This window comes from Symphalangus syndactylus, chromosome 14 (genome assembly GCF_028878055.3).
Source record: "Symphalangus syndactylus isolate Jambi chromosome 14, NHGRI_mSymSyn1-v2.1_pri, whole genome shotgun sequence".
Classification (NCBI taxonomy): domain Eukaryota; kingdom Metazoa; phylum Chordata; class Mammalia; order Primates; family Hylobatidae; genus Symphalangus; species Symphalangus syndactylus.
The window spans coordinates 50,878,607-50,897,946 of NC_072436.2; the positions used below are offsets into that span (position 1 = coordinate 50,878,607).

Sequence of the window (19,340 nt, forward strand, 5' to 3'; positions counted from 1 at the left end):
CGTCCAACTGGGTAAATGCAAGGTCTGGGCACAGTAACGGCCACTCTTTTAAAAATGCCTTCACGAGGCTCTACATAGTGCTGAGAATTCTATTCAGAACCCCCTGGAAGTGAAGTATCTATAATGTGTGAGCTCTGAAGTAGATGAAACAAAAAGTCCTCATCCATTGTCAACTGGCTGGGCTGCTGAAACACATCCCTCAGAGTGTGACTGCCATGGGTCCCTCCTCCAGTGAAGACACATGGCGGGCACCAGAGACAAAAGTGCAGGTTTCTCTTCTGTTCCGTTTCCTCTTTTCTGCTGGACCCATTCAGGGAGAGCCTCTTTTAGCTTCAGAGCCCTGGGGCCTCTCCCTGCGCCTATTGGGGAACGCCTGGGAACCCTCATCAGGACATTTAATGATGGATCGGCTGAGCCTGGGACCAAACTTCCCCAGGGTAGGCATTTGTCTGTCCTGCCATATCAACTGTGAGCAACTTGCTCCTTGGGGCAAAGGAGCTTGGGCCCGAGGGTAGGAAGGGAAGGCCCTGCCATTGGAGTGTGCCTTTGCTGCTCCTCAGGGTGCTGTGGGAGGCCAGGTGAGAGGGTCCCTTCCCCAGATGACCCCATGGCGCTCTTGTCAGCAGGGAGGCGCCTGGAGGCTGGGCTGGGTACCTATGCCCTGCTCCGTTACTCTTCCTGGGACTGGAAGCATCTCTTGTCCTACTTCACCATCAGCCTCTTGCTGGTTCCTTATCTACCCCCCAACTTTGTCCCTCACTTTCCTCTTCCCTGTCTCCCCCCAGCCCCCAACCTCCTGCCCGAGATGCCCAGACACAGCCCTCACGCTTCCTGACACACTCACTGTGTTGGGTGTGGTCGGTGGTCACTGATGCTGCCTGCACCACTGCGCCCCTCGTCTCCTTCCTGCCTCCTGGCTTCTGCAGCTAACTTCCAGAGGCACAGCATTGAAACACCTCCTTTTAAAAGTGAAAAATGTTTTCTGTATTTTTGTATATAAAAATAACAACATACATTCGTAGTTGAAAAGTAAAGGCATGGAGGAGCGAGCCAAGACAGTGACCTTCCTCAGAATCCCACCACCTGATGGTGAGGCCTGTCACTGCCCAAGGTCTGCATTCCTCTAGGTCTCTCTAACGCATATGCACAATACACGTGCACACACACATGCCTGCACAGACACACGTCACACACATGCACATGCACACACTTTTCATAAGGGACGCATTCATCCCTCCATCTTGCCCGCCTGCTGAGGCCTGGGCCGTAGCTCTGGCTGTGGGTGGCTGGCGCAGGAGTTTTCTGGGCTGGGTCCTTCTGCTGCAGTTTGTGCATTTCAGACCTGACTTCAGAGTTGCATGTGGGCGCCATGCTGCTGGCCCCTTCGCTTCATCATAGCTGCGCCCCCTCGTGTGCCTCACACATTGGTGCTCAGTCTCATTTCTTGTTGAATTAATGCATGAAATTTGCGTGTATGTATGTGTACGCTTGCTAGGGAATACAATGTGTTAAAAGCATATTAATAACAGTTATTTCTATTATGAGTTTTCTCCCCTTCGCTCTATAAGATTATTCTTAGAAAAGCCATACTATTTCTTTTGTTTCTGTTTTTTGGACTAGGCTACATGGCAGAAATGAAGTCCTTACTCTGTCGCCCAGGCTGGAGTGCAGTGGTGTGATCTCGGCCCACTGCAACCTCTGCCTCCTGGGCTCAAGGGATTCTCGTGCCTCAGCCTCCTGAGTAGCTAGGATTACAGGCACCTGCCACCATGCCTGGCTAATTTTTGTATTTTTAGTAGAGACGGGGTTTCACCATGTTGGCCAGGCTGGTCTCGAACTCCCGATCTCAAGTGATCCACCCGCCTCAGCCTCCCAAAGTGCTGGGATTACAGGCATGAGCCACCACGCCCAGCCAATATCCCTCAGTAAGTAACGAGACCCCACTGGGGTCCCCTGATGGGACCAGCGTCCTCTTCATCATGACACCATCCTAGTAATCATTCCCCCTTGAAACATTGCTTTTAAAACTCAGATGCAGTGACGGATCTCGCCTCACACCCTGGTTACTACGGGAATCTGGTGGAGGAGTCCCTGGGGAAATGCTGCCTCGTAACCGAGGAGATAGAACGAGACCTGCACCGCTCCCTGCCAGAGCACCCTGCCTTCCAGAACGAAACGGGAATCGCTGCTTTGAGGAGAGTCTTGACGGCCTATGCCCACCGGAACCCCAAGATTGGATACTGCCAGGTGAAAGGGGTGGGCTCTGGGGTGCAGAGAGTCTTTAGTTGGTGTCTCACCTTGTCCTTCCCAGGGTTTCATTTCCATTCCCAGTCATCTGGTCCTGAGTGTTGTCATGTGAAGGTGCTGTACTTGGTCCCTTTCCAGAAAGAAAGTATCAAATGAGGGCCAAAGGGACTCATCTTCTTATAATCAACGGATCATGAGGTCAGGAGATCGAGACCATCCTGGCCAACATGTTGAAACCCTGTCTACTAAAAATACAAAAATTAGCTGGGCATGGTGGCACGTGCCTGTAATCCCAGCTACTCAGGAGGCTGAGGCAGGAGAATCACTTGAACCAGGGAGTCGGAGGTTGCAGTGAGCCAAGATCGTGCCACTGCACTCCAGCCTAGCAACAGAGCGAGACTGTGTCTCAAAAAAAAAAAAAATTTACCGAGTGCCTGAAAAGAGAAACGTGCATGTGTAGTGGTTGTTGGTGGCAGGGCAGATTCAGTCTTCAACGCCCCTCTTGAGCTCAGACATAGGAGGGCATTAATAGAATTTCTAGACCTCTACAAAAATTACAGGAATTATTTAAAATGGCAGCGCTGTTTGGGGAGGAAGATGATGATCAGGGCCAGTCCCCTTCCTTTAGGACACATAAGTGGAGGTGAGATGTCTGCTGAGCTTTCCCGAGCTGAGGGTGTGGTCAGCAGGCACAAAAGGAAAATCAGTCCATTAAAGCAGCAGCGAAACCCAGCACAAGCCGAGATTAGTGAAGCGCCTGACATTTAAAAATTTAAGATTTCAAACTTTGTTTCCTGTGAAGAAGCAAAGTCAGTGAGCGAATTAAGTTATGTGTGTGTGCACGTGTGTGCGTGTGTGCGTCTGCCTGAACAAACAGAGAATAGCTGGATTTAAACCAACCCTAAGACTTGCACCACAGCTAAATCTCACATTGCTAGATGGGGACCGGAGCTGAGTGGTGGCCAGTCGCTCAGCTGGGCGTGTCCTGTGAGGACCGTGTTGCTATCACGGTCATTCCACTGCACAGTGTCAGTGTGGTTGGTGTACGCTGGATCTCTCACCTATGAAATCTTTACTTTTGTGGGTTGTTTGGGCTTGGATGCTTGTAACATCTCTGTGGCATCACATGGGCCGGTCAGTAACTGCCCTCCTTGACCCCCGAGCAGTCCATGAACATCCTGACCTCCGTGCTGCTGCTGTACGCCAAGGAGGAGGAAGCCTTCTGGCTGCTGGTTGCTGTGTGTGAGCGGATGCTGCCCGATTACTTCAACCACCGTGTGATCGGTAAACAGACCCCCTTCCTCCTCCTGTGTATCTGGGGAAGAGTGACAGAGCCTGGGCAGGATGTTTCTCATCAGTCCTGTTTATAAAATCTCTCAGTACCACTCAGCTAGTCTGTTTGCAAACACAGTTTGACTCCTGAATTTGCAAAACTAACTCGGGAAATTCTCTGCACAGTTCTGACAATGTAGTGGAGTAAAGAAACTCGAACACATTCCTGCTACAAAGACCTACAGAGTCAGGATTAAAACAAACACATGACTTTAGATGGATAGTTTTTTTTTTTTTTTTTTTTTTATTAATTTTTTTTGCATACAAAAACAATAAACATTTTCTAAAAATACATACAAACAAAAAGATGCGTATCAAACATATTAGGAAGGTTGCACATGGGAAGTCAGGGAATAGAAATGGGGGTGGGAGTTAAAATAAATGAGAGAGGGACTTTATACGGATCAGTGATAATAACTCAATCCTCTATTTGACAAAGAAGAGGGAGAAGGAAGAGGAAGAAAAAGAAAGTGGGATAAAGGATCAGAAAGGGAGGAAAATAGAAAAAATTAGAGTATGACTCCAGGGTAGACCTGTTTTGTTGTCACTGAGTTGGTTGGTTGGTTTGTCTGTTGTATTCTTCATGTTTCGCCAAGTTGGCCAGACTGGTCTCGAACTCCTAGCCCGAAGTGATCAACCCGCCTCGCCCCCCAGAGTGCCGGGACCACAGGCGTGAGCCACCACGTCCAGCCCCCACATTGCTTCTGGCCTCCGTGGTAGACCTCCCAGACGGAGCGGCCAGGCAGAGGAGCTCCTCACTTCTACCCAGACACGGGGCGGCCGGGCAGAGGGGCTCCTCACTTCCCAGACGGGGCAGCCAGGCAGAGACGCTCCTCACTTCTTCCCAGACGATAGGTGGCCGGGCAGAGGCGCTCCTCACTTCCCAGACGATGGGTGGTCGGGCAGGGGCGCTCCCCACTTCCCAGACGATGGGTGGCCAGGCAGAGGCGCTCCTCACTTCCCAGACGATGGGCGGCCGGGCAGAGGCGCTCCTCACCTCCCAGACGATGGGTGGCCGGGCAGAGGCACTCCTCACTTCCCAGATGGGGCAGCCGGGCAGAGGCGCTCCTCACTTCCCAGACGATGGGTGGTCGGGCAGAGGCGCTCCTCACTTCTTCCCAGACGATGGGTGGCCGGGCAGAGGCGCTCCTCACCTCCCAGACGATGGGTGGCCGGGCAGAGGCGCTCCTCACCTCCCAGACGGGGCGGCCGGGAAAAGGCGCTCCTCACTTCTTCCCGGACGGGGCGGCCGGGCAGAGGCGCTCCTCACTTCTTCCCGGACGGGGCGGCCGGGCAGAGGCGCTCCTCACTTCCTCCCAGACGGGACGGCCGGGCAGAGGCGCTCCTCACCTCCCAGACGATGGGAGGCCGGGAAGAGGCGCTCCTCACTTCCCAGACGATGGGTGGCCGGGCAGAGGCGCTCCTCACTTCCCAGACGGAGCGGCCGGGCAGAGGCGCTCCTCACTTCCCAGACAGGGTGGCCGGGCAGAGGCGCTCCTCACTTCTTCCCGGACGGGGCGGCCGGGCAGAGGCGCTCCTCACTTCTTCCCGGACGGGGCGGCCGGGCAGAGGCGCTCCTCACTTCCCAGACGGTGGGTGGCCGGGCAGAGGCCTTCCTCACTTCCCAGACGATGGGTGGCCGGGCAGAGGCGCTCCTCACTTCTTCCCGGACGGGGCGGCCGGGCAGAGGCGCTCCTCACTTCTTCCCGGATGGGGCGCCCGGGCAGAGGCGCTCCTCATTTCTTCCCGGACGGGGCGGCCGGGCAGAGGCGCTCCTCACTTCCCAGACGGGGCGGCCGGGCAGAGGCGCTCCTCACTTCTTCCCGGACGGGGCGGCCGGGCAGAGGCGCTCCTCACTTCTTCCCGGACGGGGCGGCCGGGCAGAGGCGCTCCTCACTTCTTCCCGGACGGGGCGGCCGGGCAGAGGCGCTCCTCACTTCCTCCCAGACGGGACGGCCGGGCAGAGGCGCTCCTCACCTCCCAGACGATGGGAGGCCGGGAAGAGGCGCTCCTCACTTCCCAGACGATGGGTGGCCGGGCAGAGGCGCTCCTCACTTCCCAGACGGAGCGGCCGGGCAGAGGCGCTCCTCACTTCCCAGACAGGGTGGCCGGGCAGAGGCGCTCCTCACTTGCCAGACGATGGGTGGCCGGGCAGAGGCGCTCCTCACTTCCCAGACGATGGGTGGCCGGGCAGAGGCGCTCCTCACTTCCCAGACGGGGCGGCCGGGCAGAGGCGCTCCTCACTTCCCAGATGGTGGGTGGCCGGGCAGAGGCGCTCCTCACTTCCCAGACGGTGGGTGGCCGGGCAGAGGCGCTCCTCACTTCCCAGACGGGGCGGCCGGGCAGAGGCGCTCCTCACTTCCCAGAGGATGGGTGGCCGGGCAGAGGTGCTCCTCACTTCTTCCCGGATGGGGCGGCCGGGCAGAGGCACTCCTCACTTCTTCCCGGATGGGGCGCCCGGGCAGAGGCGCTCCTCATTTCTTCCCGGACGGGGCGGCTGGGCAGAGGCGCTCCTCACTTCCCAGATGGGGCGGCCGGGCAGAGGCGCTCCTCACTTCTTCCCAGACGGGGCGGCCGGGCAGAGGCGCTCCTCACTTCCCAGACGGGGCGGCCAGGCAGAGGCGCTCCTCACTTCTTCCCGGACGGGGCGGCCGGGCGGAGGCGCTCCTCACTTCTTCCCGGACGGGGCGGCCGGGCGGAGGCGCTCCTCACTTCTTCCCGGACGGGGCGGCCGGGCGGAGGCGCTCCTCACTTCTTCCCGGACGGGGCGGCCGGGCGGAGGCGCTCCTCACTTCTTCCCGGACGGGGCGGCCGGGCGGAGGCGCTGCTCACTTCCCAGACGGGGCGGCCGGGCAGAGGCGCTCCTCACTTCCCAGACGGGGCGGCCGGGCGGAGGCGCTCCTCACTTCCCAGACGATGGGAGGCCGGGCAGAGGCCCTCCTCACTTCCCAGACGATGGGTGGCCGGGCAGAGGCGCTCCTCACTTCCCAGACGGGGCGGCCGGGCAGAGGCGCTCCTCACTTCCCAGACGGGGTGGCCGGGCAGAGGCGCTCCTCACTTCCCAGACGATGGGTGGCCGGGCAGAGGCGCTCCTCACTTCCCAGACGGTGGGTGGCCGGGCAGAGGCGCTCCTCACTTCCCAGACGGTGGGTGGCCGGGCAGAGGCGCTCCTCACTTCCCAGACGGGGCGGCCGGGCAGAGGCGCTCCTCACTGCCCAGACGGTGGGTGGCCGGGCAGAGGCGCTCCTCACTTCCCAGACGGTGGGTGGCCGGGCAGAGGCGCTCCTCACTTCCCAGACGGGGCGGCCAGGCAGAGGTGCTCCTCACCTCCCAGACGGGGCGGCCGGGCAGAGGCGCTCCCCACCTTCCAAATGGGGCGGCGGCCAGGCAGGGGCTGCAATCCCAGCACCCTGGCAGGCCAAGGCAGGCGGCCGGGGGGAAAAGGCTGCCGCGAGGCCAGACCACGCCACCGCACTCCATCCCCGGCAACACCGAGCACTGGGTGAGCGAGACTCCGTCTGTAGTCCCAGTACCTCGGGAGGCTGAGGCGGGCAGAGCACTCGGCGTCAGGAGCTGGCGACTAGCGTGGCCAAGATGGCGAACGCGTGCCTGCATCCAAAGGAGAAAAGGCAGGCAGCGGTGGCGCGCGCCGGCAGTCCCAGGCAGTCGGCGGCGCGGGCAGCAGCAAGCCGAGTAGATTGTAGCCTGCGCCAGAGAGGGAAAGAAAGAAAGAAAGAGAGAGAGAGAGAGAGAGAGGGAGAGAGAGAGAGAGAGAGAGAGAGAGAGAGAGAGAGAGAGAGAAAGAAAAAAGAAAGAAAAGAAGAAGAAGAAGGGAGGGAGGGAGGGAGGGAGATGGATAGTTAAACTTACAAGAAGGGAAGAAAGATCCAAGGCCCAAGAAACAAGTCAGAAAGTGAAAACCAGGGTGGTTTTACACGGATGCCATGGCCTGGAAAGGGAGGGGGGACCTGGGAGGATTCCTCTCGATAGCTCAGGGAGCTTGTTCAGACAGGAGGCCCTCGGTTCCCCTAGAGAGAGGAGGTAGGTGGGACAGAATTAGAGACCCTCAAGGCCCATGTGGTCAGTTAAAGGGCAGACTTGGAAAAGTCCCCCATTTCCATAAGGACATCTTAAGAAAGCTCGTTGGCTGCTGTCTGGACTCTGGGTAACCTGTGGCCTTGCAAAACTCCTGCACTGGGTATCTGACTTTCATGTGGTTGAGATTTAAATGTATGCTGTCTCTGTGGTCCAGCAACCTCCTAGTAAACAATACAAAAATGGTTTTGGGCTGGTGATACTCTTAGGGACTCTTCTTAGTAATTCAGATGAGAGATGGAGCTGGCCTAAAATTAGGGTGGCAGCCCTGGGAACAGAACCAACTTCAGACAGAATTTAGCAACTAGTGGATGTAGGAGCAAGGCGGGAAGAAGGTGCCTTTGAAGACTGTGTCCTAAGGACTGAAGGGTGGCCCCTAGGAATAAGGAGGGGCAGGAGGGTGGTGTGGTCAGCTGGGAAGGCGGTGTTGGCTCTGTGCCTTCTGGCCCAAGTGTGCCCTTCCCTGAGCCTTCGGCCGTGCACACCGGCTCCTCCATGTGCCTGAGTGGCTAGCTGGCTTGCTTCCGTTTTTACTTTGTGTTGTGGGAAGCGGTGTAAGGAACAGAGTAGCAAGGAGTAATTAAAACCTCGGCGTCATTGAGAGACATGCTGTCAAAGCCACTGTTGATGATTGTTGCTGTGTGACAGCTCATATGCAACAGTGCCAGCTAGACCCTCTGTGAGAGTGCACGTGCCTGTGGGGACACTGCCCCAAGACAGGAGGGGACCATTGGAACACATGCATCACCTCAGCAAGTTCTCTTCTGCCCCCTTCCTGCCATAGGCAACACCTGGTACTGAGTTCTATCACCATGGATTAATTTGGCCTACTCTTGAACCTTGTATAAATGTAATCATGGAGGACGGGGTCTTCTATGTCTGGCTTCCATCACACAGCAGGGCATCTGTAAGAGGCAGCCACGTTGTTGATGCATTTGTAGAGCTTGCTCCTCTTTGTTGCTGAGTAGGATTTCACTGGTGTGCTTGTCCAGTCACCTGCTGATGTGCATTTGAGTTGTTTCCAGTCTTGGAGTATGATAAATAAAGTAGCAGTGAGCAGTCATATAAGTCTTTTTATGAATCTATACTGTCATTTTTCTTGGGTATTTACCTGGGAGAAGAATTGCGGGGTCATAGGTTAGATGTATGACTTAATAAGAAACTCACAGTGTTCCAGAGTGGATGTAACATGTTCATTTGTCTCATATCAGCATTGTAGGAGAATTCAGCTTGCTCCACATCCTTGCTAACACTTGGTATTGTTCATCTTTTTAATTTTAGGCATCTAGTGGGTAAAAAGTGGTATAATTATGGTGCTTTTAATTTGCATTTCTCTGATGATTAATGATGTCTCTTTGCTTACTGACCATTTGTTTATTGACTCTTCTGAGTATTTAAATCTTTAGCCTCTTTAAAAAAGGTTGGTTGTTACCTTCTTACTAAGTTGCAAGAGTTCTTTCTTTTAAATATAAGATCTCTGTCAGGCATATGGATTGCAAATATTTTCTCCAAGTTTGAAGCTTGCATTTTCATTTTATTAATGGTGTCTTTTAGAGAACGGCAGTTTTAATTTTGATGAAGTCCAGTTTACAATTTTTTCTATGTTTAGTACTTTTTATGTCCTAATAAATGTATTTTTCTTAAATCTCTTCTAAAAATTTTACAGTATTAATTTTTATATGTAGGTCTATGGTCTATTTCAGATATATTTTTCTGTATGGTGTGAGGTAGGGGCTAGTGTTCCTTTTTTATTTCCCCCATGCCAGTTTCCAGCTGATCAAGCAGTATTTTTTTTTAAAAAGGCTTTTACCCATTGAATTACCTTGGTCAAAATGTCAGAATCGGTGAACTAAGCATGGACACTTTTCTGGACTTAAATTCCATCTCTTTGTTCTGGTTACCTCAGAGTGATTTTAATTTCAGACTGACCTTTGAGAGTGAGTCCCATGCCAGCTAGAGCCCTGTGGCCTTTGTTTTCTAGGGGCGCAAGTGGACCAGTCTGTCTTCGAGGAGCTCATCAAGGGTCACCTCCCAGAGCTGGCGGAGCACATGAACGACCTCTCAGCCTTGGCATCCGTCTCTCTCTCGTGGTTCCTGACCCTGTTCCTCAGCATCATGCCTCTAGAGAGTGCAGTGAATGTGGTAGATTGCTTCTTCTACGATGGCATCAAAGCCATCTTCCAGCTGGGACTGGCTGTACTTGAGGCCAATGCTGAGGACCTGTGCAGCAGCAAGGATGATGGCCAGGCCTTGATGATCCTCAGCAGGTGGGCCCCGCTGTGCCTCTGTGGCCAACCAGAGATGGAGGAGGCAGCAGCACGTGCCCAGCAGGGCCATCAGTGGGGAAGTTTTTTTTTTTTTTTTTTTTTTTTTATTGAGACAGAGTCTCACTCTGTCGCCCAGGCTGGAGTGCAGTGGCACAATCTGCTCACTACAACCTCCGCCTTCCACCTTCAAACGATTCTCCTGCCTCAGTCTCCCGAGTAGCTGGGACTACAGGAACCCATCACCATGCTCGGCTAATTTCTGTATTTTTAGTATGTAGGGACCAGCCCCACAGGGTCGGTGGGCTTCTCCCTGTGTGCGGTGACGAGAGAGTGTAGAAATAAAGACACAAGACAGAGATAAAAGAAAAGGCAGCTGGGCCTGGGGGACCACTACCACCAATGCGTGGAGACCGGTAGTGACCCCGAATGTCTGGCTGCGCTGTTATTTATTGGATACAAAGCAAAAGGGGCAGGGTAAAGAGTGTGAGTCATCTCCAATGATAGGTAAGGTCACTTGGGTCACGTGTCCACTGGACAGGGGGCCCTCCCTGCCTGGCAGCCGAGGCAGAGAGGGAGAGGAGACAGAGAGAAAGACAGCTTATGCCATTGTTTCTGCATATCAGAGACTATTAGTACTTTCACTAATTTACTACTGCTATCTAGAAGGCAGAGCCAGGTGTACAGGATGGAACATGAAGGCGGACTAGGAGCGTGACCACTGAAGCACAGCATCACAGGGAGACGGTTAGGCCTCCGGATAACTGCAGGCAAGCCTGACTGATGTCAGGCCCTCCACAAGAGGTGGAGGAGCAGAGTCTTTTCTAAACTCCCCCGGGGAAAAGGAGACTCCCTTTCCCGGTCTGCTAAGTAGCGGGTGTTGTTCCTTGACACTTCTCACTACCGCTAGACCATGGTCTGCCTGGCAACGGGCGTCTTCCCAGACGCTGGCGTCACCGCTAGACCAAGGAGCCTTCTGGTGGCCCTGTCTGGGCATAACAGAAGGCTCGCACTCTTGTCTTCTGGTCACACCTCACTATGTCCCCTCAACTCCTATCTCTATATGGCCTGGTTTTTCCTAGGTTATGATTATAGAGCGGGGATTATTATAGTATTGGAATAAAGAGTAATTGCTACCAACTAATGATTAATGATACTCATATATAATCATATCTAAGATCTATCTGGTATAACTATTTTTGTTTTATATTTTATTATACTGGAACAGCTCGTGTCCTCGGTCTCTTGCCTCGGTGCCTGGGTGGCTTGCCACCCACATTAGTAGAGACGGGGTTTCACCATGTTGGCTAGGCTGGTCTCGAACTGCTGGCCTCAAGTGATTCACCCGCCTCGGCCTCCCAGAGTGCTGGGATTACAGGTGTGAGACACCGCCTGGCCCCTGTGCAAGTTTTCTGTTTGACTCTGCCTCTTGACATTCTGTGGCCTCCCCAAGCCAGTTTGCCATGTGGCACTGTCCCAGGCATGGGGTGAAGGGTGCCATTGTCCCTCACCCCCTTCCACAGTGAGAAAGTCCAGGAAGAGGAGGGCCATAAATGCTTTTCTTTAAGATTAAATGTCTTGCATTTAGATGGACTCACAGTGGCCTTGAACAGGGCTTGGTGGACACCAGGCATCATGGGCGTCAGGCAGCCAGCTAGAGGTTGCAGATGTTTTCTGCGTAAGGCTAGTGAACAGTAGTGAGGGAAAAGGCCCACTAGGTTGAGCGCCACAGCTGGGCTTTCTAGGAGCTGAGGGCAAGTCAGATGACATTGAAAGAGGGGGTTCTCTTTCAGAGCATGATGTAAGCTTAACCTTACATGTATGCGCAGAGTGTTGGGCTTACTTCACTGGAGAGTTTCAGGCCTGGAAAGCCACCTGTGGAGCCCGATCCACAAGCCAGGCTTCATGACTGCCTCTCACTTCTCTAAAATGAGCCGGAGCAGCTGCAGCCTTGCCCTCGTTCTGAAAGGTGTTGGTGTTTGGAAGTGCCCTGGCATGTCTGACACTGTGAAGGCAGTCCGTGTTGTGTAGTACCTGAATGAGGATGGACTTGGGCGTTGACAGGGCGGTATGTTCAGGTTTCTAGATCACATTAAGAATGAGGACAGCCCAGGGCCCCCAGTTGGCAGCCACCATGCCTTTTTCTCCGACGACCAGGAGCCCTACCCTGTGACTGACATTTCAGACCTGATCCGGGATTCCTATGAGGTAACGGGAACCCCCGCCCCATGCCCCGTTGCAGCCCCTAACCCCCCGGGAATTGTGACTGGGGGATGGATGTGGAGGGAGGTTCCTGGGCCACTTCCTGTTTCCACACTTTGGATGAGCAGGGGACTGAGCAAGTGGTCCCTTGTTTCCCTGCAGAAATTTGGAGACCAGTCTGTGGAGCAGATCGAGCACCTGCGTTACAAGCACAGGATCAGGGTCCTCCAAGGCCATGAGGACACCACAAAGCAGAACGTGGTGGGTAGCGGACGCCTCACCCCACTGATCACGGTATTGGGGAGCCAACCTGGGAGTGTGCGTCCTTTTTGGTCATGTCATAAGAATGCCAGCTTTGAAAAATTTATATTTTTTGGATTACATTAACAATAAGGGTGAAGTAGTTTAGAAACAATGTGAGCTTTGGAGCCAGGTGGTGAGTACTCAACACTGTGAGCCTGTTTCCCCCGTGGAAAATGGGGATAACAGTGCCTGCCACGCAGTTAAATGAGGTTGGGGTCTATAATGCCTAGCACAGGGGGCCCGCAGGGGCATTAGCTGGCGCTCAGAAGGCTCCTCCTGCTCGTGCTGTTTCTCTGCTAGTTTCCTGGCTTCCATTAGAGCCCGGTAGGTTTGTCCTTAGGTACTGATGTGTGAACTGGAAAGAGGCTAAGGATGAAACGCCTGGGAAAGATACCTGGCAGTGATGTTTATGTCAGAAAAGAGCCTTTGTGGGAGGGAAGCAGGTGCACGGGCCCTTTGCGTCCCCTTCAGGAGGAAGAATCCCCTCCTGCCCTGACCCCCGGGGGTGCAGGCCTAGATTTCACACCATTGCTGTTTATTCTTTCCTCAAGCTTCGAGTCGTTATCCCGGAAGTCTCAATTCTTCCTGAAGACCTAGAGGAGCTCTATGACTTATTCAAGGTACGCAGCTCTGGGAGGATGAGGGGTTCCAGGCCCTGAGCTGGCCCGAGCCACAGTGCCCAGCCTGCCCAGGGGACAACATGCAGCTGCCTGCAGGGCTCTGCAGAGCAGAGGCTGGAGCTGCCCCCCTTGAAGCTGTCTTAGCCTGTCTACCTGCTTCTACCCAGAAACCTCTCTCCCCACCCTCCGCCCTGGAACATGGGAGGAGGGAGCCGGGGTGCTCTTTGGGCAGCCCAGCAGGCCTAGCCTCACACTGAAGCTGCTGTACTCTGCTGGGAGGGCTTCAGTGCTGTGATCTACTCTGCTCACCGCTGCTCTAGTGAGTGCGGGCTCTGGGTCCTCCGGCGGCCCTTAATGAAATCATCACCTGGCATACTTTTTAATTAACTGTGATCCCGCCCCACAGTACATGCATGCATATTTTCCTATTTGTGTGGCAGGTATGCATGCAAGTTCATATTCTATTTTTCCTTAACATTATTCCATGTTGCCGTATAGTCTTAATCATTTTTAATAACTCTATGATCTGTCATATAGCTAATACTTAGTATAGTTAACGAGATTTTTAATATTTGGATATTTACCTGGAATCATCCTGCAAAGAACATCTTCAGGCACGTTACTAGAGTTTTCTTGCTGAAAACAGTGAATGGAAATGAGGAAGAGAGGCAGGCACATTGGTGGACTCTTGCTACCCTGGCAGAGAAGGGGAGGAAGCGCAGTTGCAGAAAGCAAGCCTGGCAGGGAAGGGAGTGCGGCTGCCCCAGCTCGTCTTGGTGGGGGCTCCGAGCCTCTTTCCCTCCTGAGCCCAGGTTCCCAGCACGATTGAAATGACAGTCAGCACAGTCCAGGGCTTTGGAAGCCAGGGAGCAGGCCTTTCCCTGCAGTCACTGACTGCAGGGTTGTTGGGTTAGTTAGTAGGTTCCTCACTCCTCATTCCTAATGAGCAGGATGTGTGGTGAGAATTAGCAGGCCACTTTCTCCCGTACACAGCATGTTTGCAAGTTTTACTGTTTCCTTTGTTGTGTGAAGGCAAAATATGAAGTCAAAGGTTACTTGGTATCCCAACCCCCTAGCCTCATTTTGGCTTTCAAGGAAGCCAAACAGGGAATACTAGGAACATAAAAGTAGGCAAACAAATATGTGAGTTTTGGCTTGTGTTTTTTACCTTAAAAAGACTTTGATTAGTCCGGGCGCGGTGGCTCACGCTTGTAATCCGAGCACTTTGAGAGTCCGAGGCGGGCGGATCACGAGGTCAGGAGATCGAGACCACGGTGAAATCCCGTCTCTACTAAAAATACAAAAAATTAGCCGGGCGTGATGGCAGGCGCCTGTAGTCCCAGCTTCTCGGAGAGGCTGAGGCAGGAGAATGGCGTGAACCCGGGAGGCGGAGCTTACAGTGAGCCGAGATTGCGCCACTGTACTCCAGCCTGGGCGACAGAGCAAGACTCAGTCTCAAAAGAAAAAAAAAAAAGACTTTGATTTATTTAGGGCTAATTGTTCTCAGGTTGAGAGAGTAGGAACCATCGCATGTCGGAATTTATGTAATTTAAAGGATGCTTTAAATTCACAATAAAAACAAATTTTGTTAAGTACCAGCCACATCGTTCATGTTTCATAGGAAAGATTAAAGAAGGCCTTCAAAGCCAACCATGCTTGTTTCCTGTTTTTATCCTTCCTATGAAGGACCAACAGTGTTGGTTGGTACTTGAGGAAATTTATTTTTATTGTTAGTTTAAAGCCATTCTTTAAAATCACATAAATTCAGGTCTCTGATATCTCCTTTTCTCTCAAATAGAGAACAGCTTCATTACTTTATCTCTGCAAGTAGGATGTGAACAGTATAAATACAGACTTGGTGCGTAAGCTACTCCTGGAAGCATCAGGGCCTGAAATGGCGCCTTGTGTATTCCACAAACGCGTTCCTACTGCTAAGCAATGAAATTCACCCAGTGTTGCTGGGTTATTGTGCTCTAGAGAGCGTTTGATCTCTTCAGTGTTATTTTGCTTCCTTTCATGTTCTGCGTAAGACTTATTTTCAAAGTTGAATTGAAAGACACAAAGCTAAATAAAATTATACCTACTCTTACCATTGAAAAAAGAAAAACAAAGCTTCTAAGCAAGAAAGGAAAGTAGCTGGGCGCAGTGGCTCACGCCTGTAATCCCAGCACTTTGGGAGGCCGAATCACTTGAGGTCAGTAGTTTGAGACCAGCTTGGCCAACATCGTGAAAACCTGTCTCTACTAAAAATACAAAAATTAGCTGGGCGTGGTGACGCACTCCTGTAATCCCAGCTACGCGGGTGGCTGAGGTGGGAGAATTGCTTGAACTTGGGAGATGGAGGTTGCAGTGAGCCAAGATCACAGCCACTGCATTCTAGCCCTGGCGACACAGTGAAACTCCATCTCAAAATAAATAAATAAAAATTTAAAAAAAAAAAAGGGCCTATCGTGCCCCTATTACCCTCCCTGTACAGATAATTATGGTTAACAATGTGCATATCTTTCTGGAATTTTCCCTCTTGTATCTATCTATAAATACACACATGCCTACAATACATACACACACACTCACTTTTCTTTCCCACATAGAAGTGAGATTATGGTATATATAATACCTGCAGTTTTTTTTTGTTTGTTTCAGTTGACCATGTATCATGAACTTTGTTCTAGGTGAGAATCTATAGATCTTTTCTCATACTTTTTTAGTGATTGCAGTTTCCTTGTAGGGCCAAACTCTGATATATTTAATTATTCATCTCTTGAGTGACATTTGTGTTGTTTCTGGTTGTTGCTGCTTGACACTGAGCACCTGTGCATTTCCTGGACCCCAGTGCTGCTGATTCTGTAGAATTGGGTTCCTTGAGGTGGAACTGTTGGGTCATGGGTGACGTATATATCCAACTTTAGTCAATACTGCTAAAGCTTTTTTAATTTTTTCAAATTACAGTTCTGGCCAGGCATGGTGGCTCATGTCTGTAATCCCAGCACTGTGGGAGGCCAGTGTGGGTGGATCACTTGAGGTTCGGAGTTTGAGACCAGCCTGGCCAACATGGCGAAATCCCGTCTCTACTAAAAATACAAAAATTAGCTGGGCGTGGTGGCATGCACCTGTAATCCCAGCTACTTGGGAGGCTAGGGTAGGGTAATTGCTTGAACCTGGGAGGCAGAGGTTGCAGTGAGTCAAGATTGCGCCACTGCACTCCAGCCTGGGCAACAAGAGTGAGACTCTGTCTCAAAAAAAAAAAAAAAAAAAAAAATTGCAGTCCCACTGATGGTGTCTAAGAGGACTCATTTCCCCACACTCCACACCCACCCAGCATTTAATATCATGGATCTTTCAAAATTTTGCGAGTCCAGTGGCAAATTACATTTCATTTTAATTTAAACTTGTTTTCTCATTAATGAGGTTGAGTGCCCGTTCATGTTTATTGGCTAGTTCTCTACTCTTTTGAATCACCTGTTCATATTCTTTGCCTATTTTTATAGTGGTTTGTTTTCCTATGGGATTCTATGTAAACTAATATTTGTCCTTGGCGTATGCATTACAACCATTTTCTTCTGCATTTTATGGGATGTTGATGTGACAGTCTACACGAATATACATGGAAATTCATGGTGTGCCTTGGGTTTTAAGGAACAGAAATTTATGAGACCTTTATTTCACACTTAAAAGTTCTTGTGATTATTTTCATGATTCTGTAATGACTATTTAAATGACATGGCTGCGGTGAATATGACAGTAAAATTATAGATGGCATTTTGGTCTCTATTTGAGGATATGAGCTTGCAGACTACAGCATCTGCCCTTGTTTTTGTCCCATCCTGTGGACAGAGGACATTGAAATGGTCAAGAACCCTGCAGTTATTGGGAACTACTTCAGACTTCTGTGAATTGGGATGTTCAAAGAGATGATGTAGTCATTTAGTATGGGTGGAAATGATGCATTCTGAAGAGGCTCACCTGGTCCTCAGCGATAGGGCCGGTTTTGTTAGTTTTCAGTCTATTCCCGAGACTTCAACTCACCTTAAAAAAAAAACTTAAAAAAAATTGTTAATGTATTCATGTGGTTCAGAATTCAGAAAGTATTAAAAATATGCAATAAAAAGTCTCACTTCCATGTCTGGGGCCCTTCCCACAGGTAGCCACGGTTATTAGTTCCTTCTGTATCCTACAGATCTGGCTAGTCCTTTTTGATTTTTAAATAATATGATTTTGGGCCAGTCACGGTGGCTCATGCCTATAATCCCAGCACTTTGGGAGGCCAAGGCGAGTCGAGACCAGCCTGGCTAACACGATGAAACGCCGTCTCTACTAAAAATACAAAATATTAGCTGGGTGTGGTGGCAGGCACCTGTAATCCCAGCTACTTGGGAGGCTGAGGCATGAGAATCGTTTGAACCTTGGAGGCGGAGGTTGCAGTGAGCTGAGATCACGCCACTGCACTCCAGCCTGGGTGACCGAGCGAGACTCCATCTCAAAAAAAGGAAAACAAACAAACAAAAAAACGCTCTGTTGCCCAGGCTGGAGTGCAGTGGCACGATCTCGGCTCACTGCAATCTCGGCCTCCCGGGTTCAAGCGATTGTCCTGTCTCAGCCTCCCGAGTAGCTGGGATTACAGGTGCACACCGCTACACCCAGCTAATTTTTTGTATTTTTTAGTAGAAACGGGGTTTCACCGTGTTGCCCAGGCTGGTCACGAAATCCTGAGCGCAGGTGATCCACCCGCCTCGGTCTCCCAAAGTGCTAGGATTACAGGCGTGAGCCACCGCGCCCGGTCAAAAAAGTACGATTTTAAGTGAAAATATCAGAATAAAAATTGTGTGTCTTCTATAATGAAAACTATGTTAGCTGAACTGTACATTTAAAAATAGTTAAATCGGTACATTTTACGTTATGTATATTTTACCACAATGAGAGACAAAAAAACCTTGATAAAAAAAGAAACCAACGTCAAAATTACATGTTCGTGTGGGTAAGGATGTCAGGGTAACAAGGGAACACTTTTACATATCCAGTTACAGTGGTGAGATTGTGAGTAATTTATTATTTTATTTGTTTGTGTTAACAACGTGGCTTGTTCAATAAGTGGTAAGAGCTCCCTTTCCCCCTCTTGTTTGAAGAGAGAACACATGATGAGCTGTTACTGGGAGCAGCCCAGGCCCATGGCCTCACGCCACGACCCCAGCCGGCCCTATGCCGAGCAGTACCGCATAGATGCCCGGCAGTTTGCACACCTGTTTCAGCTAGTCTCGCCCTGGACCTGTAGGGCCCACACGGAGATCCTCGCCGAAAGGATGTTCAGGCTGTTGGATGACAACATGGACCAGCTCATCGAGTTCAAAGCATTTGTGAGCTGCCTCGGTATGCCTCTGTGGGATTTCGCAGTGAGGTGCTTTGGGGTGTGGGTCTGTGAACAGAAGACAAAGTGGATCTTTGGAGCAGGCAGATGCACATGGTTTAACACTTTTGTGACTGGCCTGACATGAACTTATGATTTTGAAATATCACTCTGCAGGCCCCTCTCAGGATCTACTTTCTGAAGGGGGATGGGAGAGGGGCCCACGCTGTCAACTTAAGAGGCTGTTCACCTTGCTTTCCTTGGCACCCACGATGTGGTGGTGGCTTGTTGGGAGCCATGTTCCTAACTTTTGTCCATAAAATTAAAATGTTTTGGAAGGTATGAGGACGGACAACATTCACAAAGTTCCTTGGAGCTCACATAGTCAACAGCCCTGCCTTTAACACTTTCATTGCTACCATGGTGTGTGTCTGGGGCAGGAGAGTTGGGGGTTGCTGGTATTGTGTTCTTTCCACAGTGAGTTTGTGTCCTGACAATGGACTTTCAGCATTGGCATCAACTCACTCTCTCTTTAAAATTTTTGCAGATATTATGTATAATGGAGAAATGAATGAGAAGATTAAACTATTATACAGGCTTCATATCCCTCCAGGTAAGAAAGTCTAAGTAGCAAAATCAGACTGTGCTCTGCTTAAACACAGTATCAGCTTTGTGCTTGACTCTGAAGCTCTTCTCTTTTTAAAGTTCACTTATGCTCGAGGCAGCAGGTGTTTCTGGCTTGGGGTTTCAGGTCACAGGTTTGAAGTTCTGTGCTGCACAGCTCTGGCAGGACCTCCCAAACTGGAGTGTGCACCAGAATCGCCTGGAGGGCCTGTTAAACCAAGTTCCTGGGCCCCCGCCCTGGTTTCCAACACCCTGGGTCAGAGGACACCTTCAGAACCGCTGGCCTGTGGAATGTGTGTGAGAGCCAGACCC

At 51.4% G+C, this 19,340-nt stretch overlaps 1 protein-coding gene and 1 long non-coding RNA gene across 5 annotated transcripts in view; one reads left to right on the forward strand and one right to left on the reverse strand.

The window, feature by feature from the left end:
- TBC1D8 (TBC1 domain family member 8) overlaps nucleotides 1-19,340 on the forward strand; it is a 148,105-nt gene that overhangs the window by 115,836 nt on the left and 12,929 nt on the right. For 2 of the 4 annotated variants that reach the window (XM_055243623.2, XM_055243622.2), the window contains exons 10-17: nucleotides 2,033-2,247; nucleotides 3,414-3,531; nucleotides 9,656-9,941; nucleotides 12,017-12,146; nucleotides 12,303-12,401; nucleotides 12,995-13,063; nucleotides 18,187-18,427; nucleotides 18,952-19,017. In XM_055243623.2, coding sequence (XP_055099598.1) covers nucleotides 2,033-2,247; nucleotides 3,414-3,531; nucleotides 9,656-9,941; nucleotides 12,017-12,146; nucleotides 12,303-12,401; nucleotides 12,995-13,063; nucleotides 18,187-18,427; nucleotides 18,952-19,017 — 1,224 coding nt within the window. Of the gene's footprint in view, nucleotides 1-2,032; nucleotides 2,248-3,413; nucleotides 3,532-9,655; nucleotides 10,014-12,016; nucleotides 12,147-12,302; nucleotides 12,402-12,994; nucleotides 13,064-18,186; nucleotides 18,428-18,951; nucleotides 19,018-19,340 lie in introns of all 4 variants that reach the window. The other 2 variants (XM_055243620.2, XM_055243621.2) reach the window with 1 other exon arrangement.
- LOC129463108 (uncharacterized) lies at nucleotides 3,848-5,089 on the reverse strand. The gene is made up of 2 exons (XR_008651008.2): nucleotides 5,008-5,089; nucleotides 3,848-4,301 (listed from the first exon to the last, which is right to left on the reverse strand). It is a non-coding gene; the product is annotated as an uncharacterized lncRNA (long non-coding RNA).